Here is an 18,690-nt window from a genome sequence, read left to right as displayed (position 1 = left end):
TAGGTGTAAAAGCAACTGAAAATATTTAGGACTTTTACATAATGATAAAGATCAAAATTATTACCTTTGGTGCAAAAATAATTTCCCAGTGAGTTGTATAAGCAGAGAATGTGGCCTCTTAATTGTAGCAATTATATTGCAATTTCACATGGCACCATTCATCCAAGAACATCCAACCACTCCGCAAGCTATAACTAATGGAGCCTAGCTGTATCTCTCCAAAGAAGCCTAGCATTAGGATATTACGTTAAATGTGGTTAAGTATATTAAAGATGGCTAAAGCTGTTAAGAAACTTGCTCATGGTGAAGTTGTGAATGAGGAATTAGAGAAATACATCTTAGGAATCCATACCCCAGTTCCTTATTATGGAGCTCCAGGCTATGTATATATGTAGCATGTATATGTATGCATGTATGTGTGTATTTTCTAAAGGGAAACATGATTTCTCAAACCATCTATTACTTTAATAAGTTTTTATTAGATCAATTTCATTAAACTGCTGTAAGACTACAATTTAAAAAGGAAATATTGCTTTATGAACATTTTTAAATGGACAAATGGATAAATTTAAAACAGTATGTTGAGGAATTAAACTTGAGAATGAGTTTTATTGCATCTGAAAGTCATGTGACAAACTTCTTTTATGTTCATTCTGTTTAAAGGGCATAAACACAGACTTCAGGGAAATTTAAGAATGTTCCAAAAAGGGAGAATAAGTCAAAACACAAGAGGAAGAACATATTTGTCATGGGAATTTTAATAACTGCAATACTGGATTTATAGGGAGGAAATAGGAGATCAAGCTCTCTGAGTTTTTCTGGGTCATATATTTGAAAAGCACTTCATTGCCTCTGATTGAAACATGGAAAGCATCCATGATTCACATATACAAATTAACTCTTTGTGAATTCCCAGCCCATTTCCTTCTGAGAGTGAATCTGTCACTCTGGATTCAGGAGAATGAAGTAGTTTGAGTACTGGAAGAGTTAGCCTCCATTCCAGAAAGAGATACACATGATAAAGTTGTCCTGGTATCAGTCTAAGCTGTAGTTTTATATAATTTCCCTACACAGCCAAATTATTTTTTCTTTAACTTCCTTTGTTGTTATTAGTACATTTTACCCACACTAAAGAATAGGCCTGAGATGCTAATAAAGCCTCTAAGCTATTTTGAGGGCAGCTGAAAGTCAGTGATATTGTTTGGATCTGTGTCCCCAACCAAGTCTCATGTTGTGTATTAATCCCCAGTGGTGGAGGTTGGGCCTGGTGGGAGGTGATAGAATCATGGAGGTGGTTCCTCATGATTTAACATCACTCTCCTTGATGCTGTCATTGGATTAGTGAGTTCTCCTGAGATCTGGTCATTTAAAAGTATGTGGCACATCCCCAACCCTCTTCCTTCTGCTCTGGCCATGTGAAATGCTAGCTCTCCTTTTGCCTTCCTCCATGACAGAAACTTTCCTGAGGCCTCTCCAGAAGCTGAGCAGACGCCAGCATCAGCTTCCTGTGCAGCTTTCAGAACCATGATCCAATTAAATTACTTTTCTTTACAAATTACCCAGTACCCAGTATTTCTTTATAGCAACATGAGACCAGATTAATGTGCTCAGTAACCTGCAGCACAGAAGTGGGTTAAAACTCCTGTCAAGTGCCTCTGTTTGGGATAATGTGTAGAGCTTTTCTATGGAATGAACTGTCACAGCATCTCTCAGGGTTATCTTTGCTCAATATTCCAGACCCTCCATGAATGCCTCCAAATTACCTTTCCACTTTTCCTCTACCACCACCTGTTCCTCTGGTTGTCTTGTCACTTTATTAGCACAAAATGAACATTCTCATCTCTGAGCCTTTGCTTATTTCTCTCATTCCAGATTCAAATTGAACACCCATCTGACTGACAGATGTCTTCTTTTCCTAACAAAAATGAATCCATACTTACTCTCTGCTGTCTGTACCTGTTCTTCCTCTGTCATCCATTTCTTCATTCAGCGTGTTTATTGCTTTTCCATGTGCCACTTTAGAAACTGGGCTTATTGGGTAGCATAAAACCACTGCACTGGAAGTGTTCATGCTTACCACCTCTTTGTCACTTGTCTTTATATTTGATTGTCACCAATGTGTTTGTTTTTCCTATATCTTGAAAAATTTCCTATCACTTCTAACATGCTATATCAGAGAACCAAGACATTTTCAGGCTGAAAGGAATTTGGAAGATGATTCCCAATATTCTTATGTAACAGACAGGAGAATGGAGACATGGGAAGATTGGATACTTGTTATATTACAGGTTAAGTTACTGGTGGAACCAAGACTAAAACCAATGTTTTAGCTTTCTTTGCTATTGCCACTAAATGATACTGCCAATGGGTAGTTCAGTCATAGGGCATCATAGGTATAAATAAATACAAAACATTTGTTATCTCTGTTTTAAATTTTGTTGTAAGTTATTTCTGCTGGAAATGGATCAGTGTACATATAAACATGATAAATTATATCACCTTCAAAGGAGAGCAAACTCTCACATGTCCAGGTAAAATTGTTTACATTAATTAGACTAAAATTCTAGGAGAATACTAAATTAGAAAAGGAAATTGATATTTTAGGCAAGTTTCTTTCAATAAATGTAACATCATTTAAACTAACTCAAACACTTTAATTGTTCAAAACGGTAGCATGCCAAAGGACAACTTAAACACTCTAATTTCTAAAGACTAGAGATAAAGCATAAAAATTTAGTCATTGATATCCTGTGGTGCCAGATGTATCATTAAGGTATTTGTGGAAAATAAAATGTAAACAGCTACATGAAATTATTAGCACTGCATCATCACAATATTCAATACTTGGTATATGCTGAATCGCATATCATCTGAGACAGAAACCTATTAGAAATAAAGAGCAAATCTATTATTTCTTCATAGAATTCATTGTGATTCACACTGAAAAGACAAGTGGATTATACTAACTTACTTTTCTATTTTTTCTAGTAGGCCTAGAAAAAAAATAAGGTGTTGAGATTTCCAGTGTTCTTCAGTTGAGGTGACAGTGTTGTCTCTATGCTCCACCAGGGTCTAGGAGAATGTCATATACATACAGTCTCTCAATAAGTGTTAATAGCCTCTTTTTGCCCCTCAATTAGTTCTTTTGCCACTATGCAACTATATCACTCTACTCTTCTGAACAACTAAGTATTTTAAAAATGAGACTAAACCATCTTGGCTAACACAGTGAAATCCCGTCTCTACTAAAAACACACAAAAAATTAGCCGGGCCTGGTGGCGGACGCCTGTAATCCCAGCTACTCAGGAGGCTGAAGCAGGATAATGTTGTGAAACCGGGAGGTGGAGCTTGCAGTAGCTGAGGTCGAGCCACTGCACTCCAGCCTGGGCGACAGAAGTGAGACTCCATCTCAATCAATCAATCAATCAATCAATCAATAAAATGAGACCGAAAAAGAGAATTGGCTAGGGTAATCTGATGTATTATGAGTAAGCTTTGGAAAAGATCATCTGTTTCTCATAGCATGGACTATAAAAACCCTTTCCAGGCAGCACAGTTTGAAGGAGAGACTGGAGACTATGTAGTTAAGTAAACCTCAGTCTAATTCTGGCTCTGTCACTTAAAATCTGCAAGAATAGGATGCCTGGCCGGGTGCGGTGGCTCAAACCTGTAATCCCAGCACTTTGGGAGGCCGAGACAGGCGGATCACGAGGTCAGGAGATCGAGACCATCCTGGCTAACACGGTTCTCTACTAAAAAAATACAAAAAACTAGCTGGGCGAGGTGGCGGGCGCCTGTAGTCCCAGCTACCAGGAGGCTGAGGCAGGAGAATGGCGTGAACCCGGGAGGCGGAGCTTGCAGTGAGCTGAGATCCGCCACTGCACTCCAGCCTGGGCGACAGAGCAAGACTCAGTCTCAAAAAAAAAAAAAGAATAGGATGCCTTACTCCTCTGAGTCGTATTTTCCTTCACCTGCATAATGAAATTAATCTATCTGTGACTTTATATTTAAGGTGGGCTTCTAATAGACAGACAAGATACAATTGCGTCTTATTTGTTTATCCACTTTGACACTCTTCGTCTTTTAATTGATGTAGTTAGACTATTCACATTTAAAGTGATTGATATAGTTGGATTAATAGCGATCATATTTGTAAATATTTTCTATTTCTTTCCTGTGTTTACTCATTCATTCTGACTTTTTTCTTTCTTTTCTTTCCTTTTTCATCTTCCACTTCTCTGATTTTAATTAGGCAATTTCTATGATTCTACTTTTCTTCTCTTGGCATATTAATTATACTTCTTTTTTAAACACGATTTTTAGTGGTTGCCCTAGAGTTTTTAGAATATGTTTACAACCAATCTAAGTGCACTTTAAAGTAATATTATGCCACATTATGATAGTACAAGTACGATATAAAACAATATTCCCAATTCTTCTCTCTTGTCTCTTATAAAATGGCTATCATTCATTTTATTCACAAATAAGCTATAATCACTGAATACACTGTCATTGTTATTTTGAACAAACTGTTCTCTGTTAGATCAATAAACAATAAGAAAAATCTTCATTTTTTCTTCAGTTTTTTCTTTCCTAATGCTCTTCCATTTTTTAAATATAGATCTGAGTTTCTGCCTATATATTTTCCTTCTCTCTAAAGAACTTTTAAAACATTTCTTGCAAGGCAAGTCTACTGGTGACAAATTTCCTCCATTTTTGTTGGTCTCAGAAAGTCTTTAGTATTTACTACATCACCTTAAAAAAATTGTGGCAAAATATATATAACACAAAATATACTATTTTAACCACTTTTAAGTGTATAGTTCAACAGCATATAAGTTCATTCACATTGTTGTACAACGATCACCACCATCCATCTCCAGAACTTTTTTATTTGCCCAAACTTCTCCTTCATACCTGAAGGATAATTTGTTGGACACAGAATTTTAGGTTAGTAGTCTTTTTTTTTTTTTTAAGACTTTAAATATTTTACTCCACACTCTTCTTGCTATTTATATGGTTTCTGAGTAGAAGTTTGATGTAAATCTTATACTTGTGCCACTGTCGGTAAGGTGTTCTTTTTCCTCTAGCTTTTAAAAAAGATTTTCTATAATTTGAATATAATATGCCTAGATATAGGTTTTTTGGTATTTATCCTCCTAGATGTTCTCTGAGTTTTGCAGATCTGTGGCTTTGTGTCTGTCATTGATTTTGGGACATTCTCAGTCATTGTTGCTTTAAATGTTGCTTCTGTTCCTTTTTCTCTCCTCCTTCCAGTATTCCCATTATACATGTGTTATTCTGTGTCAGCCCATTTGCATTGCTATAAAGGACTCAGGCTCACTAAAACAGCGAGCTGGTTAATGTATAAAGAAAACAGATTCATTTTGGCCCATGGTTCTGCAGGCTGTACAGGAAGCGTGGTGCCACCATCCACTTCTGGTTAGGTCCTCAGGATGCTTACAGTCATGGCAGAAGGAAAGGGAAGCTAGGAGGTCACATGCTGAGAGAGGGAAAGTGACAAGATGCAACATTCTTTTAAAAAACCAGATCTCACATTAATGTAGAATAATAACTCATTCATTGCTGTGAGTAGGGCACTAAGCCATTCCTGATGGATGTGCCCCTGTGACCCAAACACCTCCCACCAGGCCCCACCTCTAGCATTGGGGATCATATTTCAACATGAAATTTGGAGGTGGCATAACATCTAAACTGTATCATGTAACTTTTCTAATAGCCCACAAATCTTAGATATTCTGTTCTGTCTTTTTATTTCTTTTTTCTTTTTTCACTTCAGTTTGGGGAGTTTCTATGGACACATCTTCAAGCTCACTGATTCCTTCTTCAGCTATGTCCAATCCACTTATGAGTCCATCAAAGGCATTATTTATGTTACAGTGTTTTTGATTCCTTGCATTTTCTTTTCTTTCTTTGCACTTTCATCTCTCTGCTTTTATTACTCACTTGTTCTTGCATGTGCCCACTTTTTCCATTAGAACCATTAGCATATTAATCATAGTTGTTTTAAATTCCTTGTCTGATAGTTCCCAAATCTGTGCCTCACCTGAGTCTGGTTCTGATGCTTTGTCTCTTCAGACTTTGTTTTTGCCTTTTAGAGTGGCTCGTAATTCTTTGTTGAAGGCTGGATAGGATATAAAAGGAACTGTGATAGATTGGCCTTTAGTGCAAGGTTTTATATTTATGTGACTAGGAGTTAGATTCTTCTTACTATTTGCTGTAGCTACAGTGTCAGAGACTAAAATTTCCTGTAGTATCCTTGCTTCCGTCTACTCTATTGTCTTTGGGTTTCCTATGACACTCTTTAAATACAGTCAGAGGCCTGCAGTTCTTTTTGCTGTATTCCCGTTATTATACAGTAGCCTTACTGATGTGGCAAGGTGTGGGAGAAGAGGAAGTGTTCTACTGTCCATAATTAGGTCTCAGTCTTTTAGCCAGACTGAGTTGGATATTTTGTTGATTCAGCTTTGGTAAAACTCCAGTCCGTTAGGTTCTAGTAAAATAGGTTGCCTTAGGGACAAGCTTTTTTAAGGAGATCAGAGATATATTTCAGCAGTTTCCTCTCCCTGCCAGAAACACAGGGGATACTTAGAACCTGGTAGGGTTTCTGGAGGTAAAACTCATGAAAGTGTGGGGTGCCCCTGAGACTGGGACCCCTTGGGTTTTTTAACTCACAAGCTAGTCCACACTAACCGTCCAGCAATTCACCAGTTACAGTTAGTGTTCCTACAGAAAGCTAAGGCCTTCTGCTTCCAGTTTTCTGTTCCTGTTCAGCTATGATTCTCTGTATCCATGTATCTGTCTTCTGGGGCTGCAATTTACCCAATGACCTCAATTTTCTGATGAACCTAAGAATAGTTGTTGATTTCCAGTTTGTTCAGCTTTTTTTCTTGTTATGAAGATGGGAGTGATGACTTCTGAGCCCTTCACACATCAGACTGGAACCATAATGAGAATAATAATCAGCTTCTTCACCAATTTATTGTAAGAATGGCACTACATTTATTAGATAAATTAATATTTAAGGCATCTAGCTAAGTACACGGTACATAGGAAGCATTTGATAAATGGCAGATACTAATATCAATATTCCTAAAGCCATTTTAAAAAGCTGAAAATGAATAAATCACTAGACTGGAAAGTTAATGTATTATCAGTGAATGTTAGAATATGTCAGGTGTCTCTTATTGGATGCTCTTCAGATCACCACTTATAGCCAGTGAAACTCTCCCATCTGCACAGTCCCACCCAAAAGTTTCCAAATGAAAATATTTAGTGTTTAGACACCACATGAAAAACAAAACAAAACTGATCTTAAGCATCATAAAGTATTCCAAATATTACCAAATTATCAATGGCAGGCGAAAATAAATATTTGCAGCAAAATATCTGAGCCTTCATTATCTTTTCTATGCAAAGGGCCATTGTACAGGTCTTTCCAAAAAAATGTTAATCTATGAAAAAGAATTAACTTCTAGAAGGAATTTCAATAAACATAAGTAACTTTTATTATCATCCTAATCACCTCCTCTTTTTCTCCTGCTGAGGCCAAGTCAAAGCACATTTTCAAATAAATGAGGAATTCTGAAAAGCAAGACTGCAACTTAATAAAGTTGTCAATATTGAAAATTCAGTAATTTCAGTTTAGTTAATCTCACTGTATTTTAAACTCTTTAAATTATATCTGAATGTTATTAAGTTTAGTCTATTATCTTATCAATGTAGGCCCTACTTTCATGACCCTCAGATTATAGGGGATATAATTTATAAATTAAATATATTGAAAGAATCATTTTTGTCATTAATTATCAAACATAAATCATCTGTCATTTCTCCTTCAGGGTAAGAAATCAATTTCTCTTAGGGGAAAGAAAAGAAAGAAAAGATGCGAATGGCTCTTTCGATAATGACCTTCAGTTTCCTTGAACATTTTTTGTTTTTGTTAACAAATATTTAACTGCTTACTCTATTTGTTCCTTTTTTTCAAACTACAAAGAAATATATTGATAAAGTAGCCTTCCACAGATGGTGATTCAGCATCTATCAACAAAATTATCCACAAATGGAAAGATCCCTAAGACCTTGCTAAAAAGTGTGGTCTGTATACCAACAGCATTGGTGTATTAGTTATTCATGCTGCATAACAAATATCCCAAAACTTAACAACTTAAAACAACAAACATGTATTATCTCACAGTTCTATATTCAGGAGTCTGGGCACATATTAAGTGAAGGCCCCTGGATCGGTGTCTCTCACATATCTGCCATCAAGGTGCCTTGATGAGGCTGCAGTCATCTCAAGGCTCTATCCAGGGAGGATCCACTTCCCAGCTCAATCACATGACCAGTAGCAGTCGACAGGTCTATGTCCTTGCTAGCTGTTGTCCAGAGATCTCAGTTCCTTACCTTATGCATCTCACAAGGGGCAGTTCACAGCATGGTAGATTGCTTCATTCAGAGCAAGCATTTGAGAGAGTATACCCAAGGCAGAAGCCACAATCTTTTTGTAACCTTTTCTCAGAAATGACATCCCATCACTTTTGCCATAGTCTATTATTTAGAAATAAGTCAATAGGCCCATCCAATACCAGGACAGGAAACTACATGAGGATGTAGATACCAGAAGAGGGTGGTTATTGGGAGATATCTTTGAGACTGCCTACCACAATTGGTAACAACTGGGAACTTGTTAGAAGTACAGAATCATAAAACTAGTGAGCAAAATTTAAATTTTAACAAGATTTGATCCACAGGTCCATTCAAGGTTGCAGATCTCTGCTCTAGGAACAGGGCCCATCCATTTTATTCTGTTGCAGAGATTGCTTCCTCACTTAATTTTACTCACTGTCTGTTGCTTTATAAAGAAATACAGAGATCACTTTTCTTTGCAACCCAGTTCTCTCCTACAAAGAATTTTACAAAGTAAGTTCACTAAAGCACTACTGGGCTGCACATAGCAGATAGGAAATAGAGTTGGGAGAAAGAAGAAATATGGGGCATAAGATCCATGGCAAACAGATTGAACTATAGTATCAAGAAATTACTAAATTACTAAAAGAGAAGATAAAGCATTTGGGTAGAAAAGATGTCAGGAATCACGTAAAAATAGGGATTATAGTCCTATCTCCTCAACAATCTTTAAATGCATTGCTGAACAACTCTGCATTATAAAGCCTACTGTTTATAACAGTGGCCTCTTATTTTAGAAATATAACCATCAAAAATTATTATAATACAAAAACATAATGTTCAACTGAGTTCAGATACCTGGCTTATTCTCTTTTTCAGTATATTTCATGTCCCAACAATGTCGAGTCATTTATATTCAGTATTTGAAATCTTTCCATAAAAGGCACTAAAAACTTTGGTATAAATATTTTACATCTACTTCAAATTTTATTAAATGTAAAAGATAAGATTACATTAGATTTTAATTATGTCTAGAAAACTAAAAGCCCTAAGGGGTAAAATGCAAGTCTCTAATCTGCTTATCACAAAATGCAATCAATTAAGTAAAGCCTTCATTCCACACCTTCTCAATGGTATACTGAAGCCAATACCTACTGATATGTGTGAGCTCTTTGTTAAATTTTCAGGAGTTTTGTGAACTAGTTGCTAATTACAGACATTATTACAATTTAAAGTATTTATATAAACTTACAAGTATTTATATAAACCTGCAATTTAAAACAAATGTAATAAAGACTCAAAATTCATCACCTCCTAATTATTTTACTACATTTTACTTTCATTATTTTTTGAGGTCATTTAAAACATCTATTGTATTTATAGGGTGAAAATACCATATATGCTGCAGTACTGAGTATCTCTTATCAATCCCACGTTTATGTTTAAGGACATCCTATTGATAGCTTAAAATTGGCCATATAGGAGTATTTATGCTACATAACTTTAAAATCACTATAAAGCAGAACTTGATTTTTATTTTATTGATTGTCTAGACTTAAGAAAGTGATAGAGAAAATGTTAATACTGCAGATTCAACTTGAAAAATGTGGCATGTCCCTAGTTATTACATTTCCAATAGTGTCAAAAAAGGGAAATATTCTCCATGTATTTGAAAACTGTTATTCAATTCAGTGAAGAAGTTGCTCACATCATTGATGAACCAGTAAAATTCCAACATAACCAGTGCTGAGGCTGAAACACGTTTCAGTTTAATTAATGTATTTTTCACTAAGTGACAAATAATTTAACAGTGGATCACATATCAGGTGTAACGATAACAATTATTGAGGAATGAATTGCCAATTAACTGTATTTGTGAAATTCTGTTTGAACTGCATCCATAGTTTGCTATACATATAAGAGTCCAGCAAGAATAAATAAAAGCATTCTCTGAAATCAGTTGGTCATATGGAATTGGCAATAGAAAGTGCTGTATATTTTATTATTATCTGTAAAATATGTATTATACATCTTCTATATAAGCACATTTGTATTGTATGTATATACTCATGCATGTGTGTGTGTGCACGTTTATTTTTCCCAGGAAGCTGCTTGTTAAACATTTACTGGCACATTACCCTGTGTCCTTCTCTTACAATGTAATTGTGGCCACTACAGATCACAGAGGAGCACATTAACATGCCCTGGTCTTCCATATGAAAAGAATATTTTAAGTTCTAAAATTGAAAAGACATGCATGCACAATACTTACTATAAATTAGTGGAAACACTTCTCTGGTCTGTGTTCAATGTGAATAAGCTTCTCTGCTGTGAATATGGGGAGTCCATGTTTTTGTTAGATCATTCTAAATGAATCTTGGCTCAGGTGATTTATAGCCTATTGCATCAGCCTAAATTACACTTTGCACATTCATGTTGAAAACATTCAGGGAAACAGTTTTCACTGTATTAGAATATGGAAAAGGAATTGACATCACAGGCATCTAAGTATCAATTGGACCTAGAATCTGATGAAATCATACTGAAAAGCTGCATGTCTTGCTTTGGCGATCAGATGACTCACCAGAAGAAACTGTACAGATCTCATGAGCAGGCCTGGTGGCCGGAATTTATGCTTATGATTCACGGGAGTCACATGTGCCCCTTTCAAATACACCACATACAGCTTTCTACTTTATCAAAACAACATCAATCAGTCCGCTGTGCTGATGACAGTATTTTTATGTATGTAATTTAATCCTTGGGGAAATTACTCTTCTATAAGGTTCTGGGAAAAGAGTGTTTTAGTTATTGTTCAGTTCCACGTATAAACAACAAAAATGGAGGAAGACAAAGCTGACTGATATAAAAATGGAATCCTCTGTTGCCCAATTAGAAACAAATTTTGTTGTAAATTTTGAACTGACTGAGAAAGTGAAGGAAAGCTTTGGTGGAAGGAACAGCACTCACTTTTGTGTAATTGTAGGCTTTTCACCTGAACCGTTCCAAACTAAAAACAGTGAGTGGAAATGCTGTACAGTGTCTTCTCAGACTGCAAAAAGATGATAATATTTTATGGATCTTCTGAGAAACCAGAGGAGTGCTTTATAAGTATAGATATTGAAAAAACTGCTGGAAATTTTAAAGATGGGTAGGCAGAAAATCTTCTGTGATCATCAAATTGAGGATGTGCTGAGTTTGGAGAGAGGATAAATTTGGACACAAGAAGGTTATGCAAAAGGAACAAGCAAACAAACTGGAATAAATTGCTGGAAAAACAACATTCCAAGTGCTTTTACAACGGCTCTTCAGTTCATATAGACTTTTAAAAATATATTCTAAAATAAATGTGGGTAGAAAAGAGGCCTTGACAGAACTAAACTCTCTTCCACCAACTACAAGTCAGAGAGAATGATGATTAGTTTCTCCTAATGAGAAACTAGGATTAGAACATCACATTAAAAAGCAAGTCTAATCTTTCTTCCTTCAATGTATGTGACTATGGACTTGCAAAGAAGTTCTTCTTCCTTCTAATTCATATTACAGCTGGCAGGATGGTTGGGATTTACATCTTGAATATTGTGGATTTTGCAGTAGAAATGCCTAACTAGCAGGTGACCTGCTTTTATCTGATTAGTTGATATTCATAACTAAAAGGGTAACAATAATGGAGGAGTGCTTTATGAGAAACATGAGTATATGATGCTATCCAAGTCTCCAGTATGGTGAGAAAGGCAAAAAATGTCCCTATTTGGAAGATATATTCAGCAGCTCATGTGCACATTTCAGTTAATATATAGACATATTAAAGATGATATGCATGTTTGTCTTGGAGTGGGATACAAAAAATAATTTTTATTCAAACCCAAATGGTGAGAGCAAAAATTATTATTATGACAAAATTTCACATAAAGTACCTAAAATTAACATCAAGCCCAAACTTCTGGCCTTAGCCATGAGTTTTACCAGCTACATCTTGTGCTGGAGTTATTGAGCAGCAGAACTGACTGTTCTGTCTCCTCTATAGCCTGCATAATTTTCTCATAGTAGAGACAATTTTGTAATGAAATGGTCACAGGAATGCAAAATATCAGAGAATATGTCAAAATGGAAGGAAATCCTGAGATTATCTGATCTATAGAATCTTCTTATTAAATTAAACATTAAATGCCTGAAATGTTATAAGATGTTATTAAACATCTGAAAGGAAATCTCAGTATGAAAAGCAGGTATGTTAGGTGGATGCCTCAGTTGAATTCAGTCTTCTTATTGGGTAAGATTAGTCTTTATTCACAGAACTACTTTACCACCTTCACTGAGTCCCATGGTTCACTGCAGCTCGGAATGAAATCTAATTTTTCTTCATGTATAAGGAAACTGAGGTCCTGTATGCCAAGCTGCTTTCCCCAAAGGTCAAATAAGAAGATAGTGGCAGTGGCAGATTGGAGTCAGTACCATGGTTCTCATACAACATCACAAAGAAGTCAACTTGATTAGCAACCAAAAAATCCGACTGCATTCTTTCTTAGATTCCATTGTACCAATGTATAACCTTTGTATTCTTTCAGTATTAAAATGGCAGCCTAGAAGAAAAAAAGGTGTCTGGGAAAGTTTACTGTTAAGAATATTTTTCTCCTTCAAGATTCCTCATTTCAAGTTCTACCATAGACTCAGTTCATCACCTGTCAAAAAAAAAATGACATGAAATCTCCACATTCTCCCTAAAATACAGAGACCTGTGACATCACAATCCTGAAGCCTGAGAGACTAAGTAGGAAGCTGAACCACATGACATAAACTGTAAGGACAAGTGTGGAGGAGGGGAAATGAAGAGGAAAAGAGGAAAGGACATCCATATCTCTTTGGACCTTTGGACCAATCAGTCCAAATCTTATTTTTTTTTTGTTGTGTTGTTTTTTGGTACATGTCCTGGTTGTTTGTTCCCTTTGTTCAATTCATTTTGTCACGTGTTTACAGAACACCCACACTGTGCTAGTACCAGTTATCACCCCTGAACAAATAGAATAATGTTTGGAGTGTGACTCACACCTTGAAGTCCACTTCCTTTTAGAGATACTATCTCATACTCTGTAAATTTAAGCTAGGAATAACCTCACACCAGTTACTCAGTGTTTGAATCTGGAGAAGGAATAGAAGGGATTATCTGCTGGGAATGCTTCAATATTGAAATGTTCTTTCCTGAGGCTACTTTGTTTCCCCTCTCAAGTCACATATTATTGACCCACAGCAAAACCCCAGATTCCAACAGATAATCCAATCTGAAGCAAAGTTTGTTATTCAGATGTTGGACAGGTACTAATTTAGCACCTACTTTGTGTGAGATACTCTTCTAGGTCTTGGCATAGAGTGGTGACCAGGACAGATCAAGACCCAAGCACTCTGTGGTGCTTCCATGCTCATGGGGGAAACAGAAAATAATAGGTAAATCCATGATAAAGATTATGATTTCAACTAGTCATAAATATTATGAAGGAAACAGACATGAAAATGTAATATTAATCTAGGCATGGGTATTGTATATTATGATTGCTCAGGAATCATGTTCTGCTAGGAGGTGACATTTAAACTCAGACCTTTAGGAGATCTCAACTCTCAGTATCCTTGAAGTCAAGTTGCGGGACCTTATAAGACTCCAACAGAAGGAAACACACAGTTTCATGCTGCCAGCACAAGGCTACTATGTTTTTAATTGATGGCTAGGCTTCATAAAGACCGAAATGAATAACAGTGAGGAAAGGCGGAGCAGTTACTAGAGACAGAAGAGTCATTGTGATTTAGTTCTTTGGTGGATTGCTCATACTTTCAAGGGTCATCGGTAGCATAACCGCACCTTGGTGCTTAGAGAAAGCAGAGTGCAGCAGCTGGGCGGGCCCAGGGCTCTCTGTGCCTGGAGCTCCTGGTGATGGACCTGCCAGCGTGTGAACCTGCATGCCCAGCGCTCCCACGGTGGGAGGCTGTTTACTCTCTCCTGGGAGGACATAGGGTTAGACTCAGTTAAATCTATAATCATTATCAACCAGATCAACACGTTCTAACTGACTTGCTTTCGTCGTTTATTTTTCCCAACAGTGTGGTTCAATGGCCTGTGAATGTTTTCCTTTCAGTTAAAAAAAAAAAAAAAGATTTTCCTATTTAAATAAGTCATTTCATGGTCAAAGGAAGCTTTTGTTACTTCATAGTCCACTCCTGTTTTCTTCTTATTGCTTAATAAAACTGAACAACTTGTACTTGATGTAGCCACTGTGTAAGTCAGAAAAAAATTGCTGACAAAAAAATGTATTCTAAGTATGTTTTAACCCCTGGTGGCATAGTTGTTATGAACATGTATTACTACTGTCTTAAGAGCTAAATTTTCACAGTTCCTAAAATTATGGCTATTTCCAAAAATCAACTAATTATGACTATTCCCAAAAATCAACCAATGCTTAGGACAGACCTTAAGATATGGAAGAAATGTGAGACATAGCTTCTTTCTTTAAGGAGCTCACAACCTAGTTGAAAATGCTAAAAGACAATCATTGGCAGTATATGACAGTACAAAGTTAAGCTATGTTGGGAGATAAGCTAATAGGACTGTAGTGGTGAAGCAGGCCAGCAGAGGAGGCTGGAGCCCTCAAGTAGTGCTTGATGAGAGAAGTATGACTTGGAGAATGGGGAGTATTTGGAGAGGAAGAGAGTGAAGTTTTTCAAGAATGGGGAATCACACAGGAGCATGCCCAGAGCTGGGAACGGTCTGGAACATTTTCATGGGAGAGGGTGGAGATGTGAATAAATGCAACCGTGATTCATTTGGGGAGTTGTTGGGAAATGGTCAGATTGATATTGTGCCATGCCTTATAAGGGGCCAGCATGTTTTATCAGCTACAGATGACTGCTGAATAATTTTGCAAAAGTTTGACTCATATTGATTTTTCTGGGCTGCTCAGTGGACCTAGGCAAATTGTTGTTGATTTATAAATATTTGTTGTATTACTTGTAACTTGACCATTGTCTTCCTGGCTCATAGGGTGTGTGGATGAATTTAAACATAAAGATTGTCAGAAAGCCTCCTTCCTCAACATAAAGTCATTGCAAGGTTACTGAGACACCCCAACAAATAGAGGGGCATCTCAAGGCTAAGTTCATATCCTTCTGTTCATGAACGTCTCAGTGAAAAGTAATTTTCTTTGTTACTCCCTGTGCAATTTATTTTTAGTGCTTTGTTCAGAGAAGATGAAAAAGTCACTCAAGTCACTTTCACTTCAATATTCCACTAAAATTAAGGGATTTTAAATTGTACTTTATGCTTTTTGTATTCATAGATATATTTTTATTCTTTTGAAACCTGCACAGTCTTGCATCTCTTGGAGTTATTAATGGAACTTCCACCTCTCCTAATGTTTGTTCATCATGTTCCCTCAGTCCTTCAGTTATGGATTAACTCCTCACACGGAAATATTTTTACAATACAAATGAATACTTTTGAGGACAATTCGCTTTTTTCTTCCTTACAGTTTGAGTCATCCAAGAATGAATGTTAATTCAGATAATTCCAGAAACTGACATAAATCTGAATTAGCTCTGGATCCTACGAAAGAATTAGTATGACTGAGACTTTTGGGTCAATAACCCAACTGGAGGGACAGAAATCAATTTTTAAACCATAGAGAAGGCCAGGTGTGGTGGCTCACACTTGTAATTCCAGCACTTTGGAAAGCTGAGGTGGGCAGATCACGAGGTCAGGAGTTTGAGACCAGCCAGGCCAGCGTGGTGAAACCCTGTATCCACTAAAAATACTAAAAATTAGCTGGGCATGGTGGTGTGTGCCTGTATTCCCAGCTACTCGGGAGGCTGAGGCAGGAGAATCATTTGAATCCAGGAGGCGGAGGTTGCAATGAGCCAAGATTGTGCCACTGCACTCCAGCTTGGGCAATAGAGCCAGACTCTGTCTCAAAAAAAACAAACCAACCAACCATAGAGAATGTGACTAGGACCTCTAGTGGCCAAACATGGCCCTGCCAGGCTCTGGACTCAAGAGCCCTATCTCTTCTGTTTCAACAGAACAATCATGGGAGCTCTTACAGCACCACCTCCCCAAACACCACCTCTTGATATTACCAAATGTTTACAGTAAACTGTGGGACCTGCGAAGAGACTCTGCTTTGTGGCTGTGGAGATAGATATCCCTGAAGTAACTTAGATCTATCAAAAGGACCACACACCTAGAAGGCACATAAGGGAGATCTCAGACCTTCCCAACATCTGATATCCCACTTTTGATTGGGGTGCCCCTGATATATCTGAAACAAATAGTCAGATCTACAGAAATATTTCTTCACTTCATCTCATAAATTGGATCAGCCTAGCGTATCACTATCCTTTGGATTCAGGGAATATTAGAGCAATTTGTTTCTTAAAAACAAAAGCATTATTCAGCACTATGTTAATATAGTCATTAAGAATACAGGCCTTTTCTTGTACTCTTAACTCTTTTCTACAGATTTATCTTCTTCATCTGTAAAATGAAGAAAAAATAATAATACCTGTCATACAGTGTTATTATATTTTGCTAATGAATGCTGTACTTTTATGATGACACTTGGCACATTATCACTCTATAATTAGAGGCTTTTAGAGTCTTCCATGAGCTGAGGATGACTCCTTAATTTCTTCACCTTCATTTTCTCCCCGCCCCTCAGGACTCACATATATACTACAATGTAAACATTAATAAACTTAATCTGGCCAAAGAGAAAATAAATTGTGTAGTAGAGAACCTGCCATTCAATATGATATGTTCAGGTCACTTGGTTAGGGTCAGGGATGCAGCAGGGGTTTTGTCGTACCTTTTGGAGCCTGATGCATCTGGCAGGAAGTGAGTTTTTTTATTACAACTCCTACCATCAGTCAGCAATTTTCAAAAAGTTCCTGAGATCCAGTCCACTTATATTTTTTTCTGTGAATTTAAAATTCTGAAATGCAGCAGACAGTCCCCAAATGAATCTGAGGTCTTTCAAGAATGTAAAATAACTGGAATGTCTTTTTTCTCTCCTTCTTCATAGATTAACCTCAGAGCCACAGACGTCAGGCTCATGCGCCAGTTGCTTGTAATCAATGAGAGCATTGAGTCCATCAAGTGGATGATTGAAGAGAAAGCCACCATTACCAGCAGAGGCAGCAGCCTCAGTGGTAGCCTGTGCAGTCTGTTGGAGAGTCAGAGCACGTCCTTACGTGGCAGCTACAACAGCCTACACGATGGCAGTGATGGGCTGGATGGCATTTCCGTGGGAAGTTATCTGGACACATTGGCAGATGATGTCCCAGGCCATCAGACCCCTTCAGACTTGGACCAATTCAGTGACAGCTCCCTAATAGAGGACCCACAGGCACTACACAAGCGTCCTAAATTGGATTCAGAATACTACTGCTTTGGTTAGTGACACAGTTTTTTGCATGGGACTGGTGTGCAATTAACTTGTATTTATCCTTCTTCTCCGCTGCTATATTTTTGGTGTGATTTTTATTTTAATAAGATGATCTTTTTAAAAGAAGCTGATTTTGAAACTGCTTAATGGTATTTCTGTTGCTCCTAATACTTCTCATCTGAACTGATGTATTTTTCTCTGTTATATCTCTATTTTTTATTTATTATAATGATTTTCTCCCTTCTTTTACAGTAGCACAAACAAAGTAGGGGGAAAAGTATGAGCAATAATTATGTTTTTGCTTTTGTTTTCAGAGCAATGGGTCAGGGATTACAAGAAAAACTTTGCTAAATTTTACAATAAACCGAAGTCTGATAACAGTTAATTTTGTTGCTTGTGTTCTTAAATGATTCAAGTTTCCATCTTCCAGAAGATATTGAGATATATTACTGTTTGCATATCAGGTTGAATAAAATGCTTGGAACAAAATTAAGCATTATTTCTAGGCCACAACATTCTAGTGTATAATCAACAATACTGTTAGTCACACATGCCCACATGACAGTCATTTGGAAGTCCCCTATACACAGTCTGTTCAACCAACTCACCCTTGTGTTGGTACTTTCGATTAACATTTTGTCATCAGTGATTCTAACTCAAATCATATGTTTATTTGTGTAATAATACATATTATTCTTCCAAATTTCAAAGAATAATTGAGGTTAAGTATGGAGCCCATTCAAGGCAAAAATGTCCTAAATTTAATTGTATTTTGAGATTTTGTTGGCATTTACTTGTATGCATTTTGCAATTCTGATAGGATGTACAAATACT

The 18,690-nt window shown here is 36.8% G+C and overlaps 1 protein-coding gene across 1 annotated transcript in view; it reads left to right on the top strand.

The window, feature by feature from the left end:
* LURAP1L (leucine rich adaptor protein 1-like) overlaps positions 1-18,241 on the top strand; it is a 45,754-nt gene extending 27,513 nt beyond the window's left edge. The window contains exon 2 of the mRNA XM_011930407.1: positions 17,494-18,241. Coding sequence (XP_011785797.1) covers positions 17,494-17,868 — 375 coding nt within the window. The 3' untranslated portion in view covers positions 17,869-18,241. The remainder of the gene's footprint in view (positions 1-17,493) is intronic.
* Positions 18,242-18,690: the final 449 nt, after the last annotated feature.

The sequence above is a fragment of the Colobus angolensis genome, unplaced genomic scaffold, assembly GCF_000951035.1.
Source record: "Colobus angolensis palliatus isolate OR3802 unplaced genomic scaffold, Cang.pa_1.0 Scaffold86, whole genome shotgun sequence".
In the NCBI taxonomy this organism is placed as follows: domain Eukaryota; kingdom Metazoa; phylum Chordata; class Mammalia; order Primates; family Cercopithecidae; genus Colobus; species Colobus angolensis.
This window is presented reverse-complemented; position numbering and strand designations above follow the sequence as displayed.